General features: G+C 37.3%; 1 protein-coding gene across 2 annotated transcripts in view; it reads left to right on the top strand.

Annotated features, from left to right (window-relative positions):
* Positions 1-21,265, top strand: part of Kcnb2 (potassium voltage-gated channel subfamily B member 2) — a 386,016-nt gene that overhangs the window by 12,872 nt on the left and 351,879 nt on the right. For both annotated transcript variants that reach the window (XM_048783053.1, XM_015485862.2), the window contains exon 2: positions 15,688-16,362. In XM_048783053.1, coding sequence (XP_048639010.1) covers positions 15,784-16,362 — 579 coding nt within the window. In that variant the 5' untranslated portion in view covers positions 15,688-15,783. The remainder of the gene's footprint in view (positions 1-15,687; positions 16,363-21,265) is intronic.

Raw genomic sequence — 21,265 nt, forward strand, 5'->3', positions numbered from 1 at the left:
CCTCCCTCCCTCTTTAGCTTTTTGGTCTGATGAACCACCAAGCCATGATCCTGCACTATTTATATTCATGTCCTCTTTACATTCCTCTCGACAAGGATCAGATGTTCTGAGAATTCGGGAGGTGCTGGCATCTGTAATTGAAGGCCCAGGGTCTATCACTGGTGTCATGGAGGTGGCTGGTGGATAGGAATACAGATAAGACAAAACACAGTTCTTCCAATAAGAATTTTTCTCTCATCCTTATTAAGAACAGAACTTATTTCTTATTTAAGAACAGAACCCAGCCTCCTAACTCCACAGGAAGGCTTCAACTGGAACTTGCCGAGATGATGGAAGCGTTCTATATCTGTGCTTTCCAGTACAGTAGCCACTAGCCACATGAGCTCTTGAATACTTGAAATGTGACTTGTGACATTGAGAAATTAAATTTTATATTTATTTAAAATCAATTTAAATTTAAATGACCACATGTGGCTAGTGGCTACTATACTAGATAGTGCAGGTCTAGACTATTATTAGCATGAACTAATTTAGGAAGCCCTAGGTTTCAAAGCAGTATGCTTTAAATGCTAGAAATAGCCATTTACAATGCATATTGGCCTCTGATTTACCATCTGTAAACATGTCAGCAATCTGGTGCCCTGTGCCTGCTTGGCCTCTGATGGTATCTCCCAGGTCCATCCTACTGAAGGGGTTTAGATGCATTGTCTCTTGTTTCTATTCATAGAAGTGGTTCTCTTTTTAAAACTATTTTAGATGGACACAATACCTTTTTCTTATTTATTTATTTTTAAGTGATGCTGAGGATCGAACCCAGTGCCTCACACTTGCTAGGCAAGCACCCCACTTCTGAGCCCCAGCCCCAGCCAGAAGTTGTTTTTTTTTTTTTATTGATGGCATTTCTTTCTTTATGTGACCTGTACAAAATGTAAACTATTACACAAGCGCAGAGAGTTATCTTTGTGTGTATGTAATATGACCTTAAGTGTTTTCTTGTGTCTACTTTGTACCCAAAAGGACTTTTCTTGTGCTCCCTCTCCTCTTCTCTGTCTCCTCCTTCCTCCTTTCCTTTCTAACTTTTAAAATGACACAAACATACCTCTGTGTTCTTTATCCAGTTCCTTTTCTTTTCCTTTGTGCTTATTTACAAAAGCTGTTTTATCAGTTCCATTCAGTAACAAAAAATAGAACAAAAATAAGTAAATGGATAAAACAAATTAAAAAAAATTAGACCATTATACACACACACACACACACACACACACACATAATCCCAAAATGATGGTAGTTCTTGATTGTCAGTTAATGTGTTTTGGGGATTTATTAGAGATGATGGTTTGAATATTAATTATGTAAAGAATGTCACTTACAGCATCGACCAGAATTTTTCCCTATTGTATCACCTAGAAAATATTATAGTAGCTTTTGATTCTTTGAAAGTATCTATTTTTCTGACTCTTTTATTATTATTATTATTATCATTATTATTTGTTCTACTTAGTTGTGCATGACAGCAGAATGCATTTCAATTCATCATACACAAATGGAACACAACATTTCAATTCTCTGGTTGTACACAATGTAGATATGCACCATTCATGCAATCATACATATACCTAGGGTAATGATGTCCATCTCATTCCACCATGTTTCCTACCCCCATAACCCTTCCCCATCCTCTCCTCTGCCCAATCCAAAGTTCCTCCATTCTTCCCATGCTACCCCATCATGGATCAGCATCTGCTAATCAGAGAAAACATTTGGCCTTTAGTTTTGAGGAATTGGCTTACTTCACTTAGCATGATATTCACCAACACCATCCATTTACCTGCAAATGCCATAATTTTATTCTCTTTTAATGCTGAATAATATTCCATTGTGTATATATACCAAAGTTTCTTTATCCATTCATCTATTGAAGGGCATGTAGGTTGGTTCCACAGTTTAGCTATTGTGAATTCAGCTGCTATAACATTGGTGTGGCTATGTCACTATTGTATGCTGAGTTTAAGTCCTTTGGTTATAGACCGAGGAGTGGGATAGATGGGTCAAATAGTGGTTCCATTCCAAGTTTTCTCAGGAATCTCATTCTTGAAGTCTTTGCCCTACCTCTCATACATAAAAGACTTTCCAAGGAAGCAATCTTGGAATAAGAATATGAGGTTTAGAAAATTCTGAAATGTGATAGTAAAGTAACATTTAAAAAGAGAGAGTCTGTCTTGACTCCTTTTTTTCTTTAGTCTGCGTAGCTCAGAACAAATGGGTCCAGGGGCTTTTTGCTAAACGTCTCGAGTTCATAAAATCATGATTATTAATCAGACTATCATTAAATATTAATTTCCTTTGAGATAAATGTCACTTTAAATTTGGAATCCTGGCTTTTTCTAAATCTAAGGAGAGCATTTTCATTAGGCTTTATAGAAAGAGTGCACATAGAAAGCTTAGACACTATTAAAAAGCTGCTTCCTAAATTTGGCTTCTGGTTTGATTCATGCCCAGCAAAATACTTGGTTTCCAGCATAATAAACATAGATTGCAATCATATATATGCAGCTGAAGGAGAACATTATACTAAGGGTTTTTGTCATTTGAAAAAAATCTAGGGAGCCATTTTCTTGTTTGTGACATTTGGAATACAGTGCTTGATAGGTAGTAGCTGTTTAATAAATGTTTGTTGAGTGAATTAACAAATTAATATGACCTTAAAATTCTCAACAATGACTAAGGGAGCCCATAAGTGAAGATTCTATTCATAAATTAAAATACTTACATCATTTGCTAGAATTTTTCTATTAGTTTCTCTTTCTTTGCAGCAACATGCTTAATTCAAGTAGAAAGCTTCAAGTATGTGCATCTCTTGCTTCACATTGTTTCTCAGTCATTATTTCAATTTTATATTTATTTTTTGGTGCTCTGAGGTAGCAAGGTTTAGTGGAGAGAACTTGGGTACAGGAGCTTTGGCTACCAGCTCTAATGCTGAATAGACCCTGGGAAAAATCTTTAAATCTGCTGATGTTTGTCCAGTTAGAGTGGACTCCTTCCAAATGCTATGAATATTTTAACATTTAAAAAAATATATTGAGAGTCTATCATGATCATAAATCTTAAATATTGGGACTAAGAGCATTACTTCTGAAAATCACATACCAAAAATCATGTATAGTTTTTAAAATGTAGAGCTGCAAAAACAGTTGACAATCTTATCATCTCTTAACCATAAAAAATATGACATGTAACAGATTTCATTCATGCCAGCTAGGCCAAGGGATGGACGTGATAGTAGGGAATTATTTGGGGTTCTCTTCTTCCTTATCTATCATTCTAGGAGGATTGCTCAATATATTTCCATTTTTTTTCATTCTGATCCTATATTTCCATTTTTTTTTCATTCTGAGGCATCTAGAATCCTGCCATCCAAGCTAGGAATGTGGGCTTTGGGTTAAGATATTGCTGGGTTGGAATCCTGGCATCAACACTCACTTCTTGTATCATTTGGGGCAAGAAACTTTCCTTTCTCAGCCTCAGTTTATCTGTAAATAGAAGATCCTAAATTATTTCTCAACTCCAGCATGGGTTGAGAAATAATGATAATTTCCTTATCAGAACTAAATAGAATAAGCTCAGTGGCTACATAAAATAATCACTCAATATTTGATGGATGATGACATTGATAATTATTAACAAAGTTCACAAAGAAAATGAAATCACAATTTTGGCTCTCTTTCAGATAGAACTCCAAGAATATCCCTACCTTCTAGGAAATGTAAATCCTCCTTATGGACATTTTGATCTTAAGCTGAAATAAAATCCAAATTGTAAATCTGAATCCCATTATAGCATTTTATTTTATTCTGACATGCTCTTGCATTGTAATCCTAACTAAATGAGGCTTGCAAAGGTGAAAAAGAGTGCTTTAAATATCATCATATCTAAATCTAGAACAATCAGATCTTTCCTTGAAGAAAAAAAACAGTGAAAATAATATAATGACATTAAAGAACTGAAAAAAGTTAAAGAAAATCCATAGTTTCACCACCCATCACCATGATACTACCTTTCACACACCTGAGCTATCCTGTATTTCTGAAGATTTCCTCCCTTGTTCCAAAGTAACATTCCCTATTATAATGTTGCAATCTTATTTTTGATGATTTTTTCCACACTGGTTTTCAAATTATTTATTTCAAGACTGTATCATCTGGTACAAATCACATGAACTCAGGGCTTCAGTCAGTCCATCTGTGGTCCCTAATTTTCACATTTTTATTTTAGAAACTGTTGATGGAAATCTATGAGTGCATTTTCCTCACGAAATGCTCTGATATTATCTTATCAAATTGTGCTAAATTATATTATTGGCAGTAAATTTAACATCCCAAGATTCATAGATGCTAGTAGGTCATCTCATCCATCTGCCTTACAGTCGTACCATTTATTTTTGATTGTTGTAGATCCCTAGCTTTTTGCACAACAGAGACACATGGTAGGTTAAGAGATGGGACAGGGGCAATGGGAAGGAATATTTACACAGTGCCACACACAGATGGATGCTTAAAAAATTCTGCTTAATGATCCTCACTGATGACAAGAGTGGGTGGAAAATATTATTGACAAGGGATGTGGAGATGGTGTTGTCTACAGTTGAGGGAACCTCTTCCCCTTCTACCTAATGATGATCAGGAAAATGATCTAGCAGACACTTGTGACCATTTCTGCTTTTTACATTAATTCCTTTAATACTATCGATTTGTTACAAACAGGTTTTTTAAACGAGAATCTAGAACACATCCTTCTGAATATATTATTCAGATATATTCTTTCAATCAGAGAGAAAGACAGAAAAGGTACCTAAAGATGTAGCAATACTCGTTGCTGAGTGGATTTTGGCAGTGGTATGCTTTGATTCTGAAGATAGGATGTCTAAGTGCTTGGGGAGTGCCATAACAGAATCCTGCAGATGGGGATATTTATAAGCAACAGAAATTTATTATTCACAGATCTGGAGGCTGGGAAGTCCGAAATCAAGGAGTCTGCAGATCTGGTATCTGATGAGGGCCAATTCCTCTTTGATAGCCTCTTCTTTCTCACTGCATCTTCATGTAATGGAAGCAGAAAAGCAGGTTTCTAGAGCCTCTTTTATTATGACATTAATTCCATTAATGCATGAAGGCTTGGCTCTCATGACCTAATCACCTCCTATTAGGTCTCCTCTCTTAATATGTCGTAAGATTTCAGCATATTTATTTTGAGGGGACATAAACATGCAGACCATAGCATATTCCTTTGAATCTTCACATGGCAATATATTATATTATCTGGAAAAAGAAGAGATCACTATTGAAGAGTAAAAAGTTACCTTTAAAAAAAAAATCAGACGACTTAGTACTCACTAATTTTCACCTTTTCTTTCTTTTTTTCTTTTTTCTTTTTTTTTTTTTTACATTTCCTTACTCCTTTATTGATGCAAAATTTATTATATTGGCTTGTCTGGAAAGAATAACTTTCCTAGGAGTGGTGAATGGGGTTTGAGAAGTAGAAATTTCACTTTTATAAAATTACAAACTTAAGAAATTGACCAAAGTGAACTTTTCCCCATAGCTCCTCTGTCCGGTGGCCGATGTAGATGACTAGTATTTAAAAGGAAACCTTAGAACCATCGACTCTTGGGATAGGAGGAACCTTGGGGACCATTTTGTCAACCTCCCACAAGGCTGGAGTTTCTTCTATGTATATGTGAACAGTGGTCATTTGGGCCCAGCTGGAATTATCAGGCAGTGCTGTTATTTATTCTCTACCTACTTACAGAAAAATCTAGCTCTTATTTAGAACATAGGCCTTATTCAAGTTGACAAATAAAGTTCAGCTGAATTTTTAAACAAATTGGAAGCAACCATAATAAACTATTATTGTTAACCAAAATATCTGACTAAAACAACAAAACAAGCCACACACACACACACACACACACACACACAGGATACCCATTCTTCCAAGTTCATTATCACTCACTCATTCAGTCTCTTGCATTTGTTAAGCGCTCACATCATGTGTCATGCTAGCAAGGTACCAAAGATGCAAATGTGGTAAGAGATGTTTGTCCTTTTATGTAACAGTCAGGATGATGTTTCTAGTTAGAAGCTCATGTGGCACCTTCCTCTCCATTGTAGCTTTTATCTCATGGTAGGCCATTGCTTACATATTTTATAAGAGTAGAGAATGTCTGTTTACCTCCACAAGAATGTAAGTTCCATGATATCAGAGACTATGCCTTAAGCCTATGGATGAATAAGAAAGGATTGTAACTGATAGTGATGATGTAAGAAAAGCAGATAACCTATAAAACAAACTGCTAACTCATGAGGTCAAGGGAGATTAATTCTCCCTGGAGAAGGTATTTCATCTTGACCTTGAGTAAAAGAAACAGTTTATCATATGGAGAATGTGGAAAAGAGAGTTTCATATGTGGAAGTCATTGGATTTGGGGAATGTAGGTAATATGAGGTAGATGGAATGAAAGAAAAAAAATGGTTTTTAAATAAATGAATATAATATATAAATCTGATCATTAAGTTTTCCATTCAGCTAATATTTATTGTATTTTATTTGGGATACAGTGATGAATAAGATTAGACATGATCTCTGTCCTCAAGGAATTTGGAGAAGTTTGCATATTTACCCATAATATCTTATTGTCCTATATAGAATTGAAAACTTGAGACTTAGTGGATTAATCAAATAAAGTACTCATGCCAGAAAATACAAAATTTGATGCTGTGACAAGTAAAAGGCAAAAGGTACTAGGTTCTAGAAATTCTTAAAATTAAGAGGATTATTGTATAGCCAGGGAGGCCAAGAGCAAGCTAAGACATGATCTTTGGGTTGATATATGAAGATGAAGATGGGAAAGAAAAGATGTGCAAACTCTGCACAGCAGAGGAAGAATGACATGGTTAAAGAAATCAAAGAAGATTCTAGAAGCTAGAGAGACCGAGAGGCAGCAAGGTACCTGATAGAAGCACAGAGATAAGTAGAGCTCAGATGCTGCAGACTTTGTATTGTATTGTGTCTTTAACCTGAGAATCAACAAGCCATGGATGCATCTTTTACAAGAGAGAGAGCCCTACATAATGAACCCCACAATTATATATAATTAGAATGCACCAATAAAAAATAAAAAAGAAGTGACCCTACCCCCTAACCTGCTGGTGTCTGGCCCTGCAGGGTACAGAATCCACTAGAGAGTTGAGAGAGGAAGGAGATGGTTATCAGAAAAACTAGTTCTGGGGGAACAGAAGTAAGGACAGAGTCTGTGAAGTTCATGTCTCTTTATAAGAGAACAGTCAAGTTTTCTGACTGTAACCATTACGCTTTACTGAAATGAACAATATTTAGGAGAAGACTCAGCTTGGCATGGTTTGAGAATCAATCTCTCTCTCTCTCTCTCTCTCTCTCCATATATGTATATGTATGTATGTGTATATATATATATATACATACATACATACTGGGGATTGAATCCAGGGGCATGCAATTACTGAGCCACATCCCCAGCTCTACCCCTCCCCAATTTCTATTTTCTTCTTTTTTTTTTTTTTTTTTGTATTTTATTTAGACACAGGGTCTCACTGAGTTCTCAGCTTATGGCTTCATCAAGTTGCTGAGGCTAGCTTTGAACTCAATCCTCCTACCTCAGTCTCCGGAGCTGCTGAATTCATATTTTGATATGGGGACAGAACAAGAAAGAAAAGCTCTTCTAAACTTCAACTACAAGCTGAATAGAAAAGAATAACGAGTTAAGATTTGAATGGAAAGAAACTTGTCTAGACATCTATAGATCTGGACTCTAGTTCAAGCTTAGTAACTGCTGAATGAGGTTAGCTAAGTCATGTGACCTCACTGGACATCAGTGCTAAAAGGTATAAATGAGGAGATTGAACCAGATCTAATCCAAACTGCTTTCTGCCATGTTTTGTAGTTCTAATATCAAAACATGGAGGTACATAAAGCATGGTGTAATGGTTAAGTCAAAGAGACTAATAGTATTTGAGCTTTTACAAGAGCCATGTTACCTAACATGTATTGAATTGTGAAGCAATCAGGACAAGATTTTAAGTGTATTTTACTTTTATTTGGGGAATGCTGGAGATCAAACCCAGGGCCTTGTACACATGATGCAAGCTTTCTACCACTGAGCTACACTCTCAAGCCCTGGAAGTGTATTTTTATTATTAACAGAAACCAATTTACAAACATCTCTGTACAAGAATCATTCCTGTGCATTCCAGACTGATCATTACACGATCCAAAAATTAATATTATTAGGAGGAACCTAATAAAACATTCAAAGCCTCTCCACATTTCATGAACATTTCTTAATTTGGTTCTTAGAGGCTAAATATGTGCTATGCCAAACATCCAAATGAATTATGAAATTTAAGCCAGTCACCCAAATAGCAAATTGTGTCATCCACATAGAATATCAGGTAGCAACTGAAGCTTGTGGTTTTTATCCAAGATATTACAGGGTGGCCCATTGTTCACCATTCCTTTCAGTAGGACTAAGAGTTCCTCTCTTGGTTGCCTTCTGTATTTTTCTCATCACCTTTCATCTTTATTTATCGCCTTCACTCCATTGTGACTCTGGAAAGACTTTTGCCAAAAAGACATTTGAAAGAACACATCTTGGGCCCCAGTGAAAAGGGCAATTTACTGTCACAATAGAAAATCCACTAGCTGAATGGCTGCGTGCTTGTATAAAAATTGAGGGTATTTTTTTTTTCTTGTATTTTGAAGCAGACTGAAAATTTCCAACCACAACTATAGCTTGGTAGTTTATAAAACGTCCAAGATGCCTTATAACTCAGAATTATATTTTCCAGAGTGGAAAAGGATTCTTGTGAGTTATTCTTATGAAAGGTCATTTTTCTAAAGGCAAATCTGTATTTTCCCTAATTTTAGCATATATATATATATATATATATATATATAAAATATATATTTAAATGGTTTAATTCTTTAATTCTGTATTCTGATGAAAGGTTATCTAAATAAAAGAGTCTATTTCTAAATTTGGAGAAATCTATGATATTGAAAGATGCTCAGATTACATATCCTACTTATTACCTGTCTTTTCCCCTTCTTACTGCAATACTGTGCTTCTTTTGACCACTGAAAGCAAAGCTTTTAGGATTTCATTTGAGTGGATCTAAAAAAAGCACCGTTATATCAAGGATACAAGTTCTGAATTTTTTTTTAACTGAAGAGTAAATACTTGTGCTAAAATTGATGATCATATTGACATTAGCAGTCTTTGATTACAGAAAAGAAATTCTACCTTTTACTTTTCCGAGGACAAGGGCAGCATTTCAGTTGTTACTAGAACTTGACAAATAGCATGCAACATTAGATGGTATGGAATTCATTAATATTTCTAAATTCTAAAGCAATCCTGGTTGTTCAGTTTCTTAGATAGCTGAAAGTTTTCAGGACCTGCCTTTAAAATAGTGTGTCTACACGATAGGTTTGATTCATTTATCCACGTGTTATAATTTTATTGGTTTTTCATTACTAAACTTTGAAGGTGCTTTTTAAAATCTCAGCAAGTCATGACATTTAAAAATAGATTGATTACATTTCTATCCAACAGTTATGATGCCTATCTCCTGCAAATAATCTTTGTGGCTCTCTGAAACAGAAATAGTTGCTTCAGAAATTTACTACTTAATATCATACATGAAAATTTAAGAAAATGCAGTCAGAGCCATACATGGAGTGATATCCACTTAAAGGTCTCAGAGCTGTTTGTTTGCAAATGCCTGTACAGTGTGGAATAGCAACACCAAACTGAAAATGTTAAACACTTAGACCTTTAGAAAAATTGTGCTTTTTATTTTCACAGGATTGCACATGTGACTTACCCTGCCTGGCTACACTAAGCAAGTGTCAAGAGTATGACATAATGCTAGTATTTTTGAGACTACAGTATAAACCCCACCCCACCCCCAAACCTGGAGCCTCAAGCTGTAATTATGATGCCATGATCAGAAAGTTGTGTTTTGTCAGGTTTGGTCCTGAACGGGTGGCAACATAATTCCACACTGCTGGTAGGAGCAGGGTGCAGCTGTGCAAAACTCAAATGTTTGTTGTTGTTTACTGTTTAAAAACTCGCTTTTTTTCCTCTAACAGACTAATGAAGGGATGTTTAGTACCAGTGCACTGGTCAACTGATTTGTAACAGGCTTGACTTTCAATTGATCCAGTGAGGTGAACTAAATCCACCAATTGCCAAAAGAAAATATTCACTGAGATTTCTCCCTCGATATAAATACATGGCTTTGGGTTGTAACTGACCATTTACGTGTATAAATTCTACATGGTTGCATAATATCTATACAGTTTAAGCACTGAATTATTACATTTTATAGTATACTTATATACTAAATTGAATTACATGATTAATTCTTATGGGGTAAAATTATTATGATAGACATAATTTTGCTTATAAAATTATATGTGAGGAAAAACGTAGCATTGTATCCATTTTCATTACTAAAATTAAAAACATAAATTTTGCAAACACTCCGGAGTGGTAGGCCACAATACCTAACCCAGAGGGATCCGACAGATTGATTGTTGGAAGTAAAATCAATATAGCAAAAAAGAACACAGATTAAAAGTGAAAAGTTAAAGTAGATACAAATATTTAAAATAATAAAAATGAAACTTGTACGGTGTTCTGAAGGTAATCTGTTCATAAAGAAATATTCAAGGGCCCATGGTAAATATTAAAGGGCTCTTGAAATGAAATATGAAAACTACCTTTTCTTAAGAAACTAGACATGAAAAAATGTTATCATGGAGTGTAAAGTAGTATAAGTTTATTTCTATCTAAAGTTAAGGAAGTTGGGTGTGGTGACACATGCCTGTAATCCCAGAGGCTTGGGAGGCTGAGGCAGGAGGATTGAGAATTCAAAGCCAGCCTCAGCAGCGTAGTGAGATCCTGCCTCTAAATAAAATATTTTAAAAGGGCTGGGGATGTGGCCCAGTGGTTAAGTGCCCCTGGGTTCAATCCTTGGTATATAAGTAAAATAAATCCATAAGTAAGTAAATAAATAAAGTTAAGGATGGTTATTGGAGGGGCTAATGTGGAAAAGTCACAGAATCACAGGTAGGAAAAATTAACCAAGTATCATTGGAAGTCAATGAAATACAGGCATGGAAATACCATGGAAGCTAAAGTCCAGCTAGAAAGGTGAGGAGGATGCAAAGGTCCACTCAACTGAACCCAGGTGTCCTGAGCTTCATACAACCTTCTATAAAAAGTAACGTGAGTTGGGCACAGTGTTTAGCACCTGCTATCCCATACTCAAGAAAGGAGGCCTGGGCAGCAGAGTGGAACCCAGAAAGTAAAGTCAGGGGGCTGGGGTATAGCTCAGTGGCAGAGCATGTGCTTACCATTTGCCCAGCCCTGGATCCACCCAGCATGGGAGGGAGCTGGGAGTAAGAGCTTGGTTTAGAAAAAGACATGATTTTTTGAGCTCAGGAGGCTTCTATATTAAGACAGGATGTAGAGAGAACTTCATAACATATCTATGAGTTTGAAAACACATAATATGGTTTTGTGGTTGGTTAAGACTGTGTGAGAGCTGGGCGTGGTGGTGCACATCTGTAACACCAGCGGATCTAGAGGCTGAGACAGGAATGTGAGTTCAAAGCCAGCCTCAGCAAAGGTGAGGCAGGGAGGTTCTGAGCAATTCAGTGAGACCTTGTCTCCAAATAAAATACAAAATAGGGCTAGGGATGTAGCTCAGTGGCTGAGTGCCCTTGGTACCCCTCCCCCCCCAAAAAAGACTGACTGTATGAAGATGGAAAGATCTAGGGAACAGGATAAGAAGAGAGGGAATGGAATGGAAGAAAGTGCGGGGTAATAGGGACAGAGGAAGGTAGAGGGGAAACTACACAGGAAGAGCGAGAAGGGAGAAGGACAAGCGGGCAAACAGGCTCAGTGAGTTTCAAAGGTGCTGCTGACCAGAGCTTATGCTCTGCAGTTTACTTGAAATATGGCTGATTCTTTAAGCTCCATTAATTCTCTGAAGAGTATTCTCAGCTCTTCAGCTGCTCAAGAACTTATACCTTTAGCCTACACTCTTTATCAGGTAACATGCAGAACATTCTGCCAAGGCAGAATAAAAAAAGCTTTAACCACACTAACAAATAATCAGAGCAGGTCATCTTTAAGCCTTAAGAAATCAAATCAACGGGACATTCTCTTTCCCTGAGTTTCTCTATCCCTGCTTTGAAGAAAGGGCATTGAATTTCAGTCTGTCTTTCATTGTGGGATTTGTAATCAACACTGGATTTCTCATAATAGAAAGTTCTCAATCAGTAAAGAAGATATTTAGAAATTTAAGTCTTATGACCTCTCTTTACTTGAGACATATGCCCTACAAAAAGGAAAATTCATTCTACATCATAGGCATGAAATTATTTAAGACAAATGGGGACCTACCAGTGACTCTGACATACTATTTGCTTTTAGTGATGACTTTTTAAGATAGCAAGTCACACTGTACCCTTGACCATGAACATGAGATACATGTCTCATGATGGAGTTAGCTCTCTTTTTGTAAAATCTCACATGTAATGTTATCATCAGTTCAAAAACTTTATCTTCTTATTACTAGCATAAAACACAACATTCCCAGAATAGTAAATTAATTTTATGTTCATTCATATCCAAATTCAAAATGGACTAGACTAACTGCTTATTATTCATTTGGACCAGTCACATAATCTATATGGATTGTTGAGATGTCAATACGCCTACAGCAAAGGTGTTTAATAAAGACTGGACTTAATAAAGATTCTCTACTTGAATTGTCGCATCGCTAGTATTTTCAGTTATTTTTGCCTGATCTTGCTATCGCTGCTCAATTTTAAAAATATTTTTAGTTCATGGTCAGTCACTTGAATGCAAAATTTGGACATGATATCCAAAGAGTATCCAAAGACACCAAGGTGCATGCTAGGAGGTACCCATTATTTGTGGACCCATAATTCCAGGCCTTGTAGATATATAATCTATTGGGAAAGACAGAATATATGCAAAAGGAAAAGTAATTAGAAGCTAAAATGTATTTAATTGATCTAAATATATTTTGTATTCTTCATTTTCTTTCAGTGGTTAGAAACTAAGCTTCAGGGAGAAATATGAATAATACTCTGTTTAGATATACCTCCCTGTAGTGAGCACTTTGTAGAAACTCATTTAATTGTCATAATACTACTTATGAAGCAGATTGTAGATTAGGAAATGGAAGCTCAGATAGTGTAAGTTACCCAGTCATTATAGTGCCTCTTTATTTTTGTAAAAATAGGCATTTTTTTTTCATCTGAGAGGAAAGTGTGTGTACATATGTTTAAAATATTCCTGTAACTATGTAGTTGAAAAAACTCTCAATTCAAATATATTTACTGGCCCTATGTAAAATACTTCTCATATTTGCATCTTCATATTTTCATCTACCTAATATATTCATTTGAGAGGATACTTGCCCTCCAGATGGAGAAATAAATTTAACTTACATGATGCAGAAACCAGAGACATGCAAAAATTGGTGTGCATTATAAAAGAGTGCTAATTATAAGAATCTCTTAAATCTAAAAATTCTTCCCATTGGTATAAGCCATTGCCTTGTGAAACATGGTGTTTTGCATTAAAGGTGATGTTTTGGGTGAATTGCTTGAAGCGTCATAATTTTCTGCAAAACCATTTCAGGGGAAGATAACTGTGAAGATTCTTGTTGCTGCCGATCAGAATAAGATATCAACAAGAGGGAATACAAGGCAGTAATGTTTTAAAAAAATAAGCACATGGGAGAAAGAAGTTGTGAAGCAAAGAAGACAAAACACACACATACCCATTCTGACCTACACTGTACACATATCACATATAAACATAGATGCATTTTAGGCACATGATACTAATAACTCCATTTATGCATTTTCTGACCATATGCAATACTTTGGCCAGCTGTCTTACAGAAATAATGAATTGCTTCATTGCTTAACGGTATGAAACCCTACAATGTATAAGCACTGTGCTCGTTGATAGAGAAGATGGCCTTTGTTCTCAAGAGCTCCCAGGGTACTCTGGGAAAGATGTTACTGTAGTGTTGCAGTGAAACAGAAGAGACGTTCACAGAGAGTTTCATGATTCCAGCGGATGGGTAGGTGGGAGTACATCTTTGAAGACTTTCTGGGGAAAGTCTTGCTGTCTGAAGAGCAAGCAGCAGTTAGTCAATGGGAAAGGTGGAGGCCCTTCCAGGTTAGGAGCTTGAAACAATGGTGTGTGCAGTATGGAGCTGTTAGAGTACACAAGTCCCTTCCACAGTTTTACGTTCTGCAGTATTAGTTACTTGTGGTTAAATGAGGTCCAAAAATATCAAATGGAAAGTTCCAGAAATAAATGATTCATAAATTTTAAATAGTTTTTATTATACTATATTATTATGATTTTTATATTTTATTATTTTTGTTAATTTCTTATTGGATCATTTACAAATTAAAATTAATTGTAGTTATATATGTATTGGAAAGAACATGGTATATACAAGGTTTGATATCCCCGATTTCAGGCATCAGTAGATCCCCCACTGATGGCCAGTGCATTCCCTGTGGATAAGGGGACTACTGTGTAGTGAAGAGGGAGAGATGAGAGGTAGATCAGACCTCGTTGGACTAACTAGACTTTAAAGTGCTCTTGGGACTTTATACTTCAAGTGATGGTGAGTCTTTGCAGGGTTTCAAAAGCATGAGTGGCAAGGTCAGATATCTACCTTAGTAGATCTTTCTAGTAGCTGTGTGAAGAATGGTTTTTAGGTGGACAGAATAAGAGTTTGGGATCTAAGTTAAGAGGCTGTTATAGAGATGTGAGCAAGAGATACAGAGGAAAATGGTGGAGGACTTAAGAATTGTTTAGGAGCCTGGCTCAGTGGTGCACTCCTGTAATCCCTGTGGCTCAGGAGGCTGAGGTAGGAGGATCACAAGTTCTAGGTTAGCCTCAGCAACATAGCAAGATCCCAAGCAACTTAGTGAGACCCTGTCTCAAACAAAATTTTAAAAAACACTGAAGATGATGTAGCTCAGTGGTAAAGTACCCCCGGGTTCAATCCCCAGTATAAAAAAAAAATAAAAAGGAATTGTTAATTGTTTAGAAGACAAAATAGATAAGACCTGGTGCTAATTGGATGGATCAAGATTTGTCTGAGTTGGAGCTTGAGCTTGAGTGACTGGATATAGGGATGGGCCATAAAAGATGCAAAACAAACAGGAACTGGCTGGGCAGGTGGAAGGCACCGTAGGTTTTACTCTGTCAGTGGCTTATCTAGGAAGACCCCATCAACACATGCATATTTTAGTTTACAGCTTGAGAAAGAGGCCCCTCTGGTAATACTTTTTAGTAGTTGTCAACATACAGGTATATACAACCTCATACACACAGCCTCTTCTGTGCAGTGCATGGTGTTATTTTTCCCTTTACTATATCCTAAAGCAAAGATTTACATCTCCCGAAAATATGCAGTAATCAATAATATCCCTCCTGGGTGTAGCAACAGAATGATCCCACAGAATAGAAAGAACCTGAAGAAAAATGCAAGTAACCAAATGGTTGTTGCTCTTTTCCAGCTGTTGGTGGAACATGCCTGCCCCCAAGGGATGTTGCTTCCGCTGACCTTGTACTTTTAAGGACCCTGCTGGCTCTGTGGCTCTGTCCAGTTCAACATGGCAGAAAAGGCACCCCCTGGCTTAAACAGGAAGACTTCAAGGTCGACACTTTCTCTTCCTCCAGAACCTGTGGACATTATCCGGAGCAAAACGTGCTCGAGGAGAGTGAAGATCAACGTGGGGGGCCTCAACCACGAAGTCCTGTGGAGGACGTTGGACAGGCTGCCCAGGACGCGTTTGGGGAAGCTCCGCGACTGCAATACGCACGAGAGCCTCCTGGAGGTGTGCGATGACTATAACCTGAATGAGAACGAATATTTCTTTGATCGACATCCTGGAGCTTTCACCTCTATTTTAAATTTCTACCGGACAGGGAAGTTGCACATGATGGAAGAAATGTGCGCGCTCTCCTTTGGCCAAGAGCTTGATTATTGGGGGATCGACGAGATCTACTTGGAGTCCTGCTGCCAAGCCAGGTATCATCAAAAGAAGGAACAGATGAACGAAGAACTGAGGCGAGAGGCAGAAACCATGCGCGAGCGAGAGGGAGAAGAATTTGATAATACCTGCTGTCCTGAGAAAAGGAAGAAACTTTGGGACTTGCTGGAGAAGCCCAACTCATCAGTGGCTGCAAAGGTATGAAAATCTGGATGTTGAGTGCCTGTGCATGGTCAGGAAAAGTGGTACCTTCCTCCAAGAGAGCATAGTTTTTTTTCTTCACTGCTTTGGTAAGATAGAGCAAATTGTGCCTATCCAGACAGTGAAGAATCTTTTCTAAAATATCATTTAGTCAGATGGTGTCATTCTTCTTGTGTGATGCCATAAAATGTTGCTGCTCTTTTATAAATATCACTGTCTATAGGAACTGGTCTAGGTAACAAGAGTATGGAAAAGCACTCTGGTTTTTCTGGTGCCCTATGGTGTTGGTGACTTGGAAGTTGGGGAGGAGCCTTGACCCAGACCCATCAGTCACAGAATCTTGCAGAAGACCTGGATCTGGGTGTCATTTTGAACAAAGGGAAGGTGCTGTTGTTGGAAGTAGAGAAGGTGCCTCCTGGCCTGGTTTTGGGGGGTTCAGGAAAAGAGAACCCTCCTGTGTGGCTCAGGGGGCTGGGGACCACCCCACTCCCAGGAGGGGGCTGTCTTAAGAAGCTGTATAAGCAATGAATCAGTGTTCAAAATGCATCCATCTACTGTTCTTTGTTGAGTTCTGCTCTAACAATGGTATTTCTGACTGTTGGTGCATAATATTTTTTATGACGGAGTTACTACCATATTTTAGAGTTCTTAAAGTGCTTCAAATGAAGGTAAATTCATATTTTCCACTGTGCCTGCATATATCCAAATCTCAGAGTAAAATTTTTGTTACAGATTTCAGTCTTTAATTGAACTGCATGATTCAGTTTATCTAATTTTATCTACAGCTTTGCGGGTTAGTGCAAACTGATTTTCATCCCGTATATTTAGTTCTGTATTGCAGTATGGATGATAAGTAAAAAGTCAAAAGAGTCATCTTTAGCAGCAGGAACCTAGTATCAATATGCCCAGTGGATGAATTGGAGTATGGAATGGAGAAGGGAAGAGTGTGTCATTGTATGAATTCTCTTGATTACTTACAGTTTTTTCAAATATTCTCAGTCTTATAAACAGTAATGGTTACAGAAATATAATAGACTATCTGAGCCTTCCTATCCAAAATTAAGGTTCTGCATTATAATCTACTACATAAATAATTAGCTAGGCAGATGATCATGAAACTGCTTTTTTGTGCCGTTTGATATGTCTGGTTTTGTAACTGACTGAATTCCAAAGGCATTTTACTTTCTGGTCGGGACATGCACCTAAATGAAATAAAAATCTGTCTCTCTCATGTGTATAATGAAGAAATGTATATTGTATCAAAGGGATTTCAACTAGGTTTTTTTGTAGTTATGAATCCTTTGTTTACTTTTGTTTTACCTGTAAGAAAGAAATAGATGTACCACATTTTTGGGTTTTGGTTGGGAAAAGCTATTGCTTTTGCCTATGCCAAGTGTTCAGTTACATATTTGAGTTACTACTAAAAATATGGAGTGTATTTTGAAAGTGAATGAGATAGACTCTAGATTTAAGTGAGTATTGTGGGTGTTAAATTAACTTTTTCAAGACTTTTGGCAACTGAGGAATAAATCATTGTTCCATCAGAAGTTCTAGGAGGATTCAGCTAACTCTATAAAAATGAGCAGCTAAAGCAATGAAAAATTGAAAGGTTAATGTGATTTATTTTTTCATAACATGATTAATATGCCTCTAAAGTTAGGCACTGTTACAGAAAAATGTTTCAAATGCATATGTATTTTTTCTGAAGAATTTAAAGTAAGGCTGGAATAGGGTCAATAACCTGATTTCCCAGATAAAGGTGTACATTTAATTCCTGAACTGTGAAAGAAGCCACCATTCCATGATCCCTAAGAAGGTGATGTTGATAATGATCTATTATGTTATGCCCTTAGGTACCCTATACATCAGGCTATTTAAATTTGCTTCAAAGTAGGTATATGTGTACAAAGAAGATATATGCCTACACGCTATACCCAGCAACTAACAACACTGCTTTTGAAAATGTTTATGTAGTTACAAATGATCCACATCTTTAAGGAAGCCAAGTGAACTTTGCTGCCTTAACAAAGATTCTTCACTGAATTTTCATTTTCATAAAGGATTTATATTTGTTTATTTAAATGTTTGCATTTTCCTCTCTGGTTGGTGAAATACTGTGGATATTATTTACATTTGAATTATATAGTAGTATAGTGAAAATATTGCTCATTTATTCATTTATTTTAAAATTAGGTCTATACAATATGGTATATAAACCTTTCCCTGCATGCTGCTTGAGTCATATAAACTGCTGTTTTCTGGAGTGAGTCTTGGTGAGGGCAATGCTAATGCAGGTATGTGAGAATAGTATTTTCATAATTTAAAAACAAGTAGTTTTATTATGGCTGCAGTAAGATGATACACTGGCCATCACGACACACCTTATATTATGGGTATCTCGGGCTCCTACATATGCATGAGCTCTTTTGATGCTTAAAATCTCTGTGTTCTTCCTTACTGGCTTAGGAACAGATACTCTATGGGAGAGAGTATCTGTTTATGGTGCCTTTTCAATTGTTGCTTATTTAGTTTGGCCTCTCAGTTGAACATTTGCTCTGCGTGTGCTACCCTCATTAAAGTAGACCTTAGGATAGCACTCCTTGTCCCCAGAATTTTAAAAAAGTAGTCTCTTATCTTAAACATGGATTTCATATTGTTGAAAATATTTATTTTTCTCTTGGGTTTTCAATATTTTTGTAATTTACCTATAATATTTCTGTAATGAAATATAAAAGTTATGATTATTGGATATCCATAGTAGAGAAAGAAAAATTTGGCCCTTTCTAGCAGATGTTTCACAATGGGCTAAAATCTCACTGACATGGAATCGATATTTAGTAACCAATTAAGTTATAATTGTTAAGCTTATGCTATGTGCATATGCTATGATATGCAAAATTATTGCAAGTCCTATTGACCTATTATGCTCTATCTTTAGATACAGCCCTGACAATGACAATTTGGCTCTTAGAAAACAGCTCCCTGGTGTAACATAAGGAGCCACTTCTATTAATTAAACTTTGCATTATATTAATGACTGAAAAAAAAGCCAGAACAGGGCTTAAGAATGGAGTTTATTTGAAATATCTACATTTAATAAATTAACATTTGTGTGCACACACAGAAGACCTTGAAATATAATTGTACTTTTCACAAAACGTGTTGGGACTAGTAGAAATGGTATTTGCTTAGTTCCAAGGGGGTAGTATAACCTGGTGATGGGACAAAAGTTTTTATCTGTAGGATGGATTTTGTCTTCTTTTAATCATGTCAGTGTGCTGTGGGGACTGTTTCTAACCTCATATAGAGATAATGTACAAAGTTTAAATTTGAGGCTGTAACTGTGTGATCCAGCCACATGGGCTTGGGGAATAGCTGGAACTACATAATGTGGGATTGCTGGCTCTGGTATCCTTCTACGGGTACATACAAGGTCAGAGAATGGGCTTAATTGCCTGCCAGTTTCCTGGGCAGTGACTTGGAATTAGACTTGATCCTGTACCTCTTCCAGACTAGGGCAATTTAGTCAGTTGCTGGATTGGAAACATTTTTCTCTCTTTGCTTGGCATCTTCCCAAAGGAACTGCAGTAGCTATTCCCCGGTAAATATTACATGTAGTGACTTCAGTCTGAGAGGCATTTAAAAGCCTTGAAGGGAAGTGGGTCCTGTGGCATGCAGTATTCTCAGGCTTGGGATGAAAGGACAATCAGCAAGGAGCACAGCCCACCTGAGATCTGAAAGAATCTAGACTCACCATGCCACACAGCACCCTCCCTCTGCCTATCTGAAAAAGGTCATGAGCTAAAACATCAGCTAGGTCTCAGGCAAACCCACAGGGGCATGGCTGAGCCTGAGCCTGGGAGCATACATGGACAGGCATGCAGGACAGTGCTGGGCAGCAAGCAAGCTGACCTTGGGTAGCAAGTAGGAACATTAGACTTTGCAGACCTTATCTGGTTAGAACAATGAAAGGCAAAATCTACAGAAATACTTATGTTTCTGTTCATTGGAACCAAACAGTGAGAGCCACCAGCAGCTTCGCTGGGCAGGATATAGGGCCAGGTAGGGGTGCTGTGTATGGTCACCTTTGGCTTCTCCATTTCCTCATTTATCCCCAGCTACCACTTCCTCTTATATTTTCCTCCTTCTTTTCTCATCTCTTGTCTTTCTCCTCCTCCCTCTCTCTCTTCCTCTCTTCCTCCTCTGCCTCCTTCTTCCTGTTTTCCTTTTCTCCTTCTTGCTTGTATCTTCAGGAACTACTTCTGTTTTCCTGAATGGCTCCTCCTCCTCTGCTCCATAGTCTACCTCCCCTTTATCCTACTCCTTCACCTCCTCCTTTTTCTTCTCCACTCCTCTCACCTGTGAACTCAGGAAATGGCTAAGAGAAAGAGGCGAATGATTGACTGGAAAAGTGTCTCTCATTTCTTTTCATTAATACCCCCCCCCCCAGAGAGTAAACTTAAGTTACATTTATATTCTCCTCATAGAGAAAGGAGAAACGAAATACTGAAGAATAAGAGGCAATCAGATCATGTCAGGTAGAGTGGGGCTAGAGAACCAAAGATGATTGAAATATCTAAGCTTTTCATCTCTCCCCTCTAGAACCAATTATCTCCCTTTGGGGATAATTATGGCTTCTGTTGGAAATCTCTAGCATAGGGAGAAGGGTCATTATGCCTCTGGCTCATCCTCTTCACCCAGCCACATGTCCTGGCACTGTGCAGCATGACACCTAATACATGCTTGGGAAGGGTCAGGGAAACCTTACTTATCCTTGAGTCAAGGTGCGAGCTGGTGGTGGCAGATGTATAGAGTCCCTGCCTGGAGAGTCAGGGATCCAAGTTATAAATTCCCATTGCTGAGTTGCCCTACTGTTGGTAACTCTGAGAATAACATTCCT

The sequence above is a fragment of the Marmota marmota genome, unplaced genomic scaffold (assembly GCF_001458135.2).
Source record: "Marmota marmota marmota unplaced genomic scaffold, marMar, whole genome shotgun sequence".
Lineage (NCBI taxonomy): Eukaryota > Metazoa > Chordata > Mammalia > Rodentia > Sciuridae > Marmota > Marmota marmota.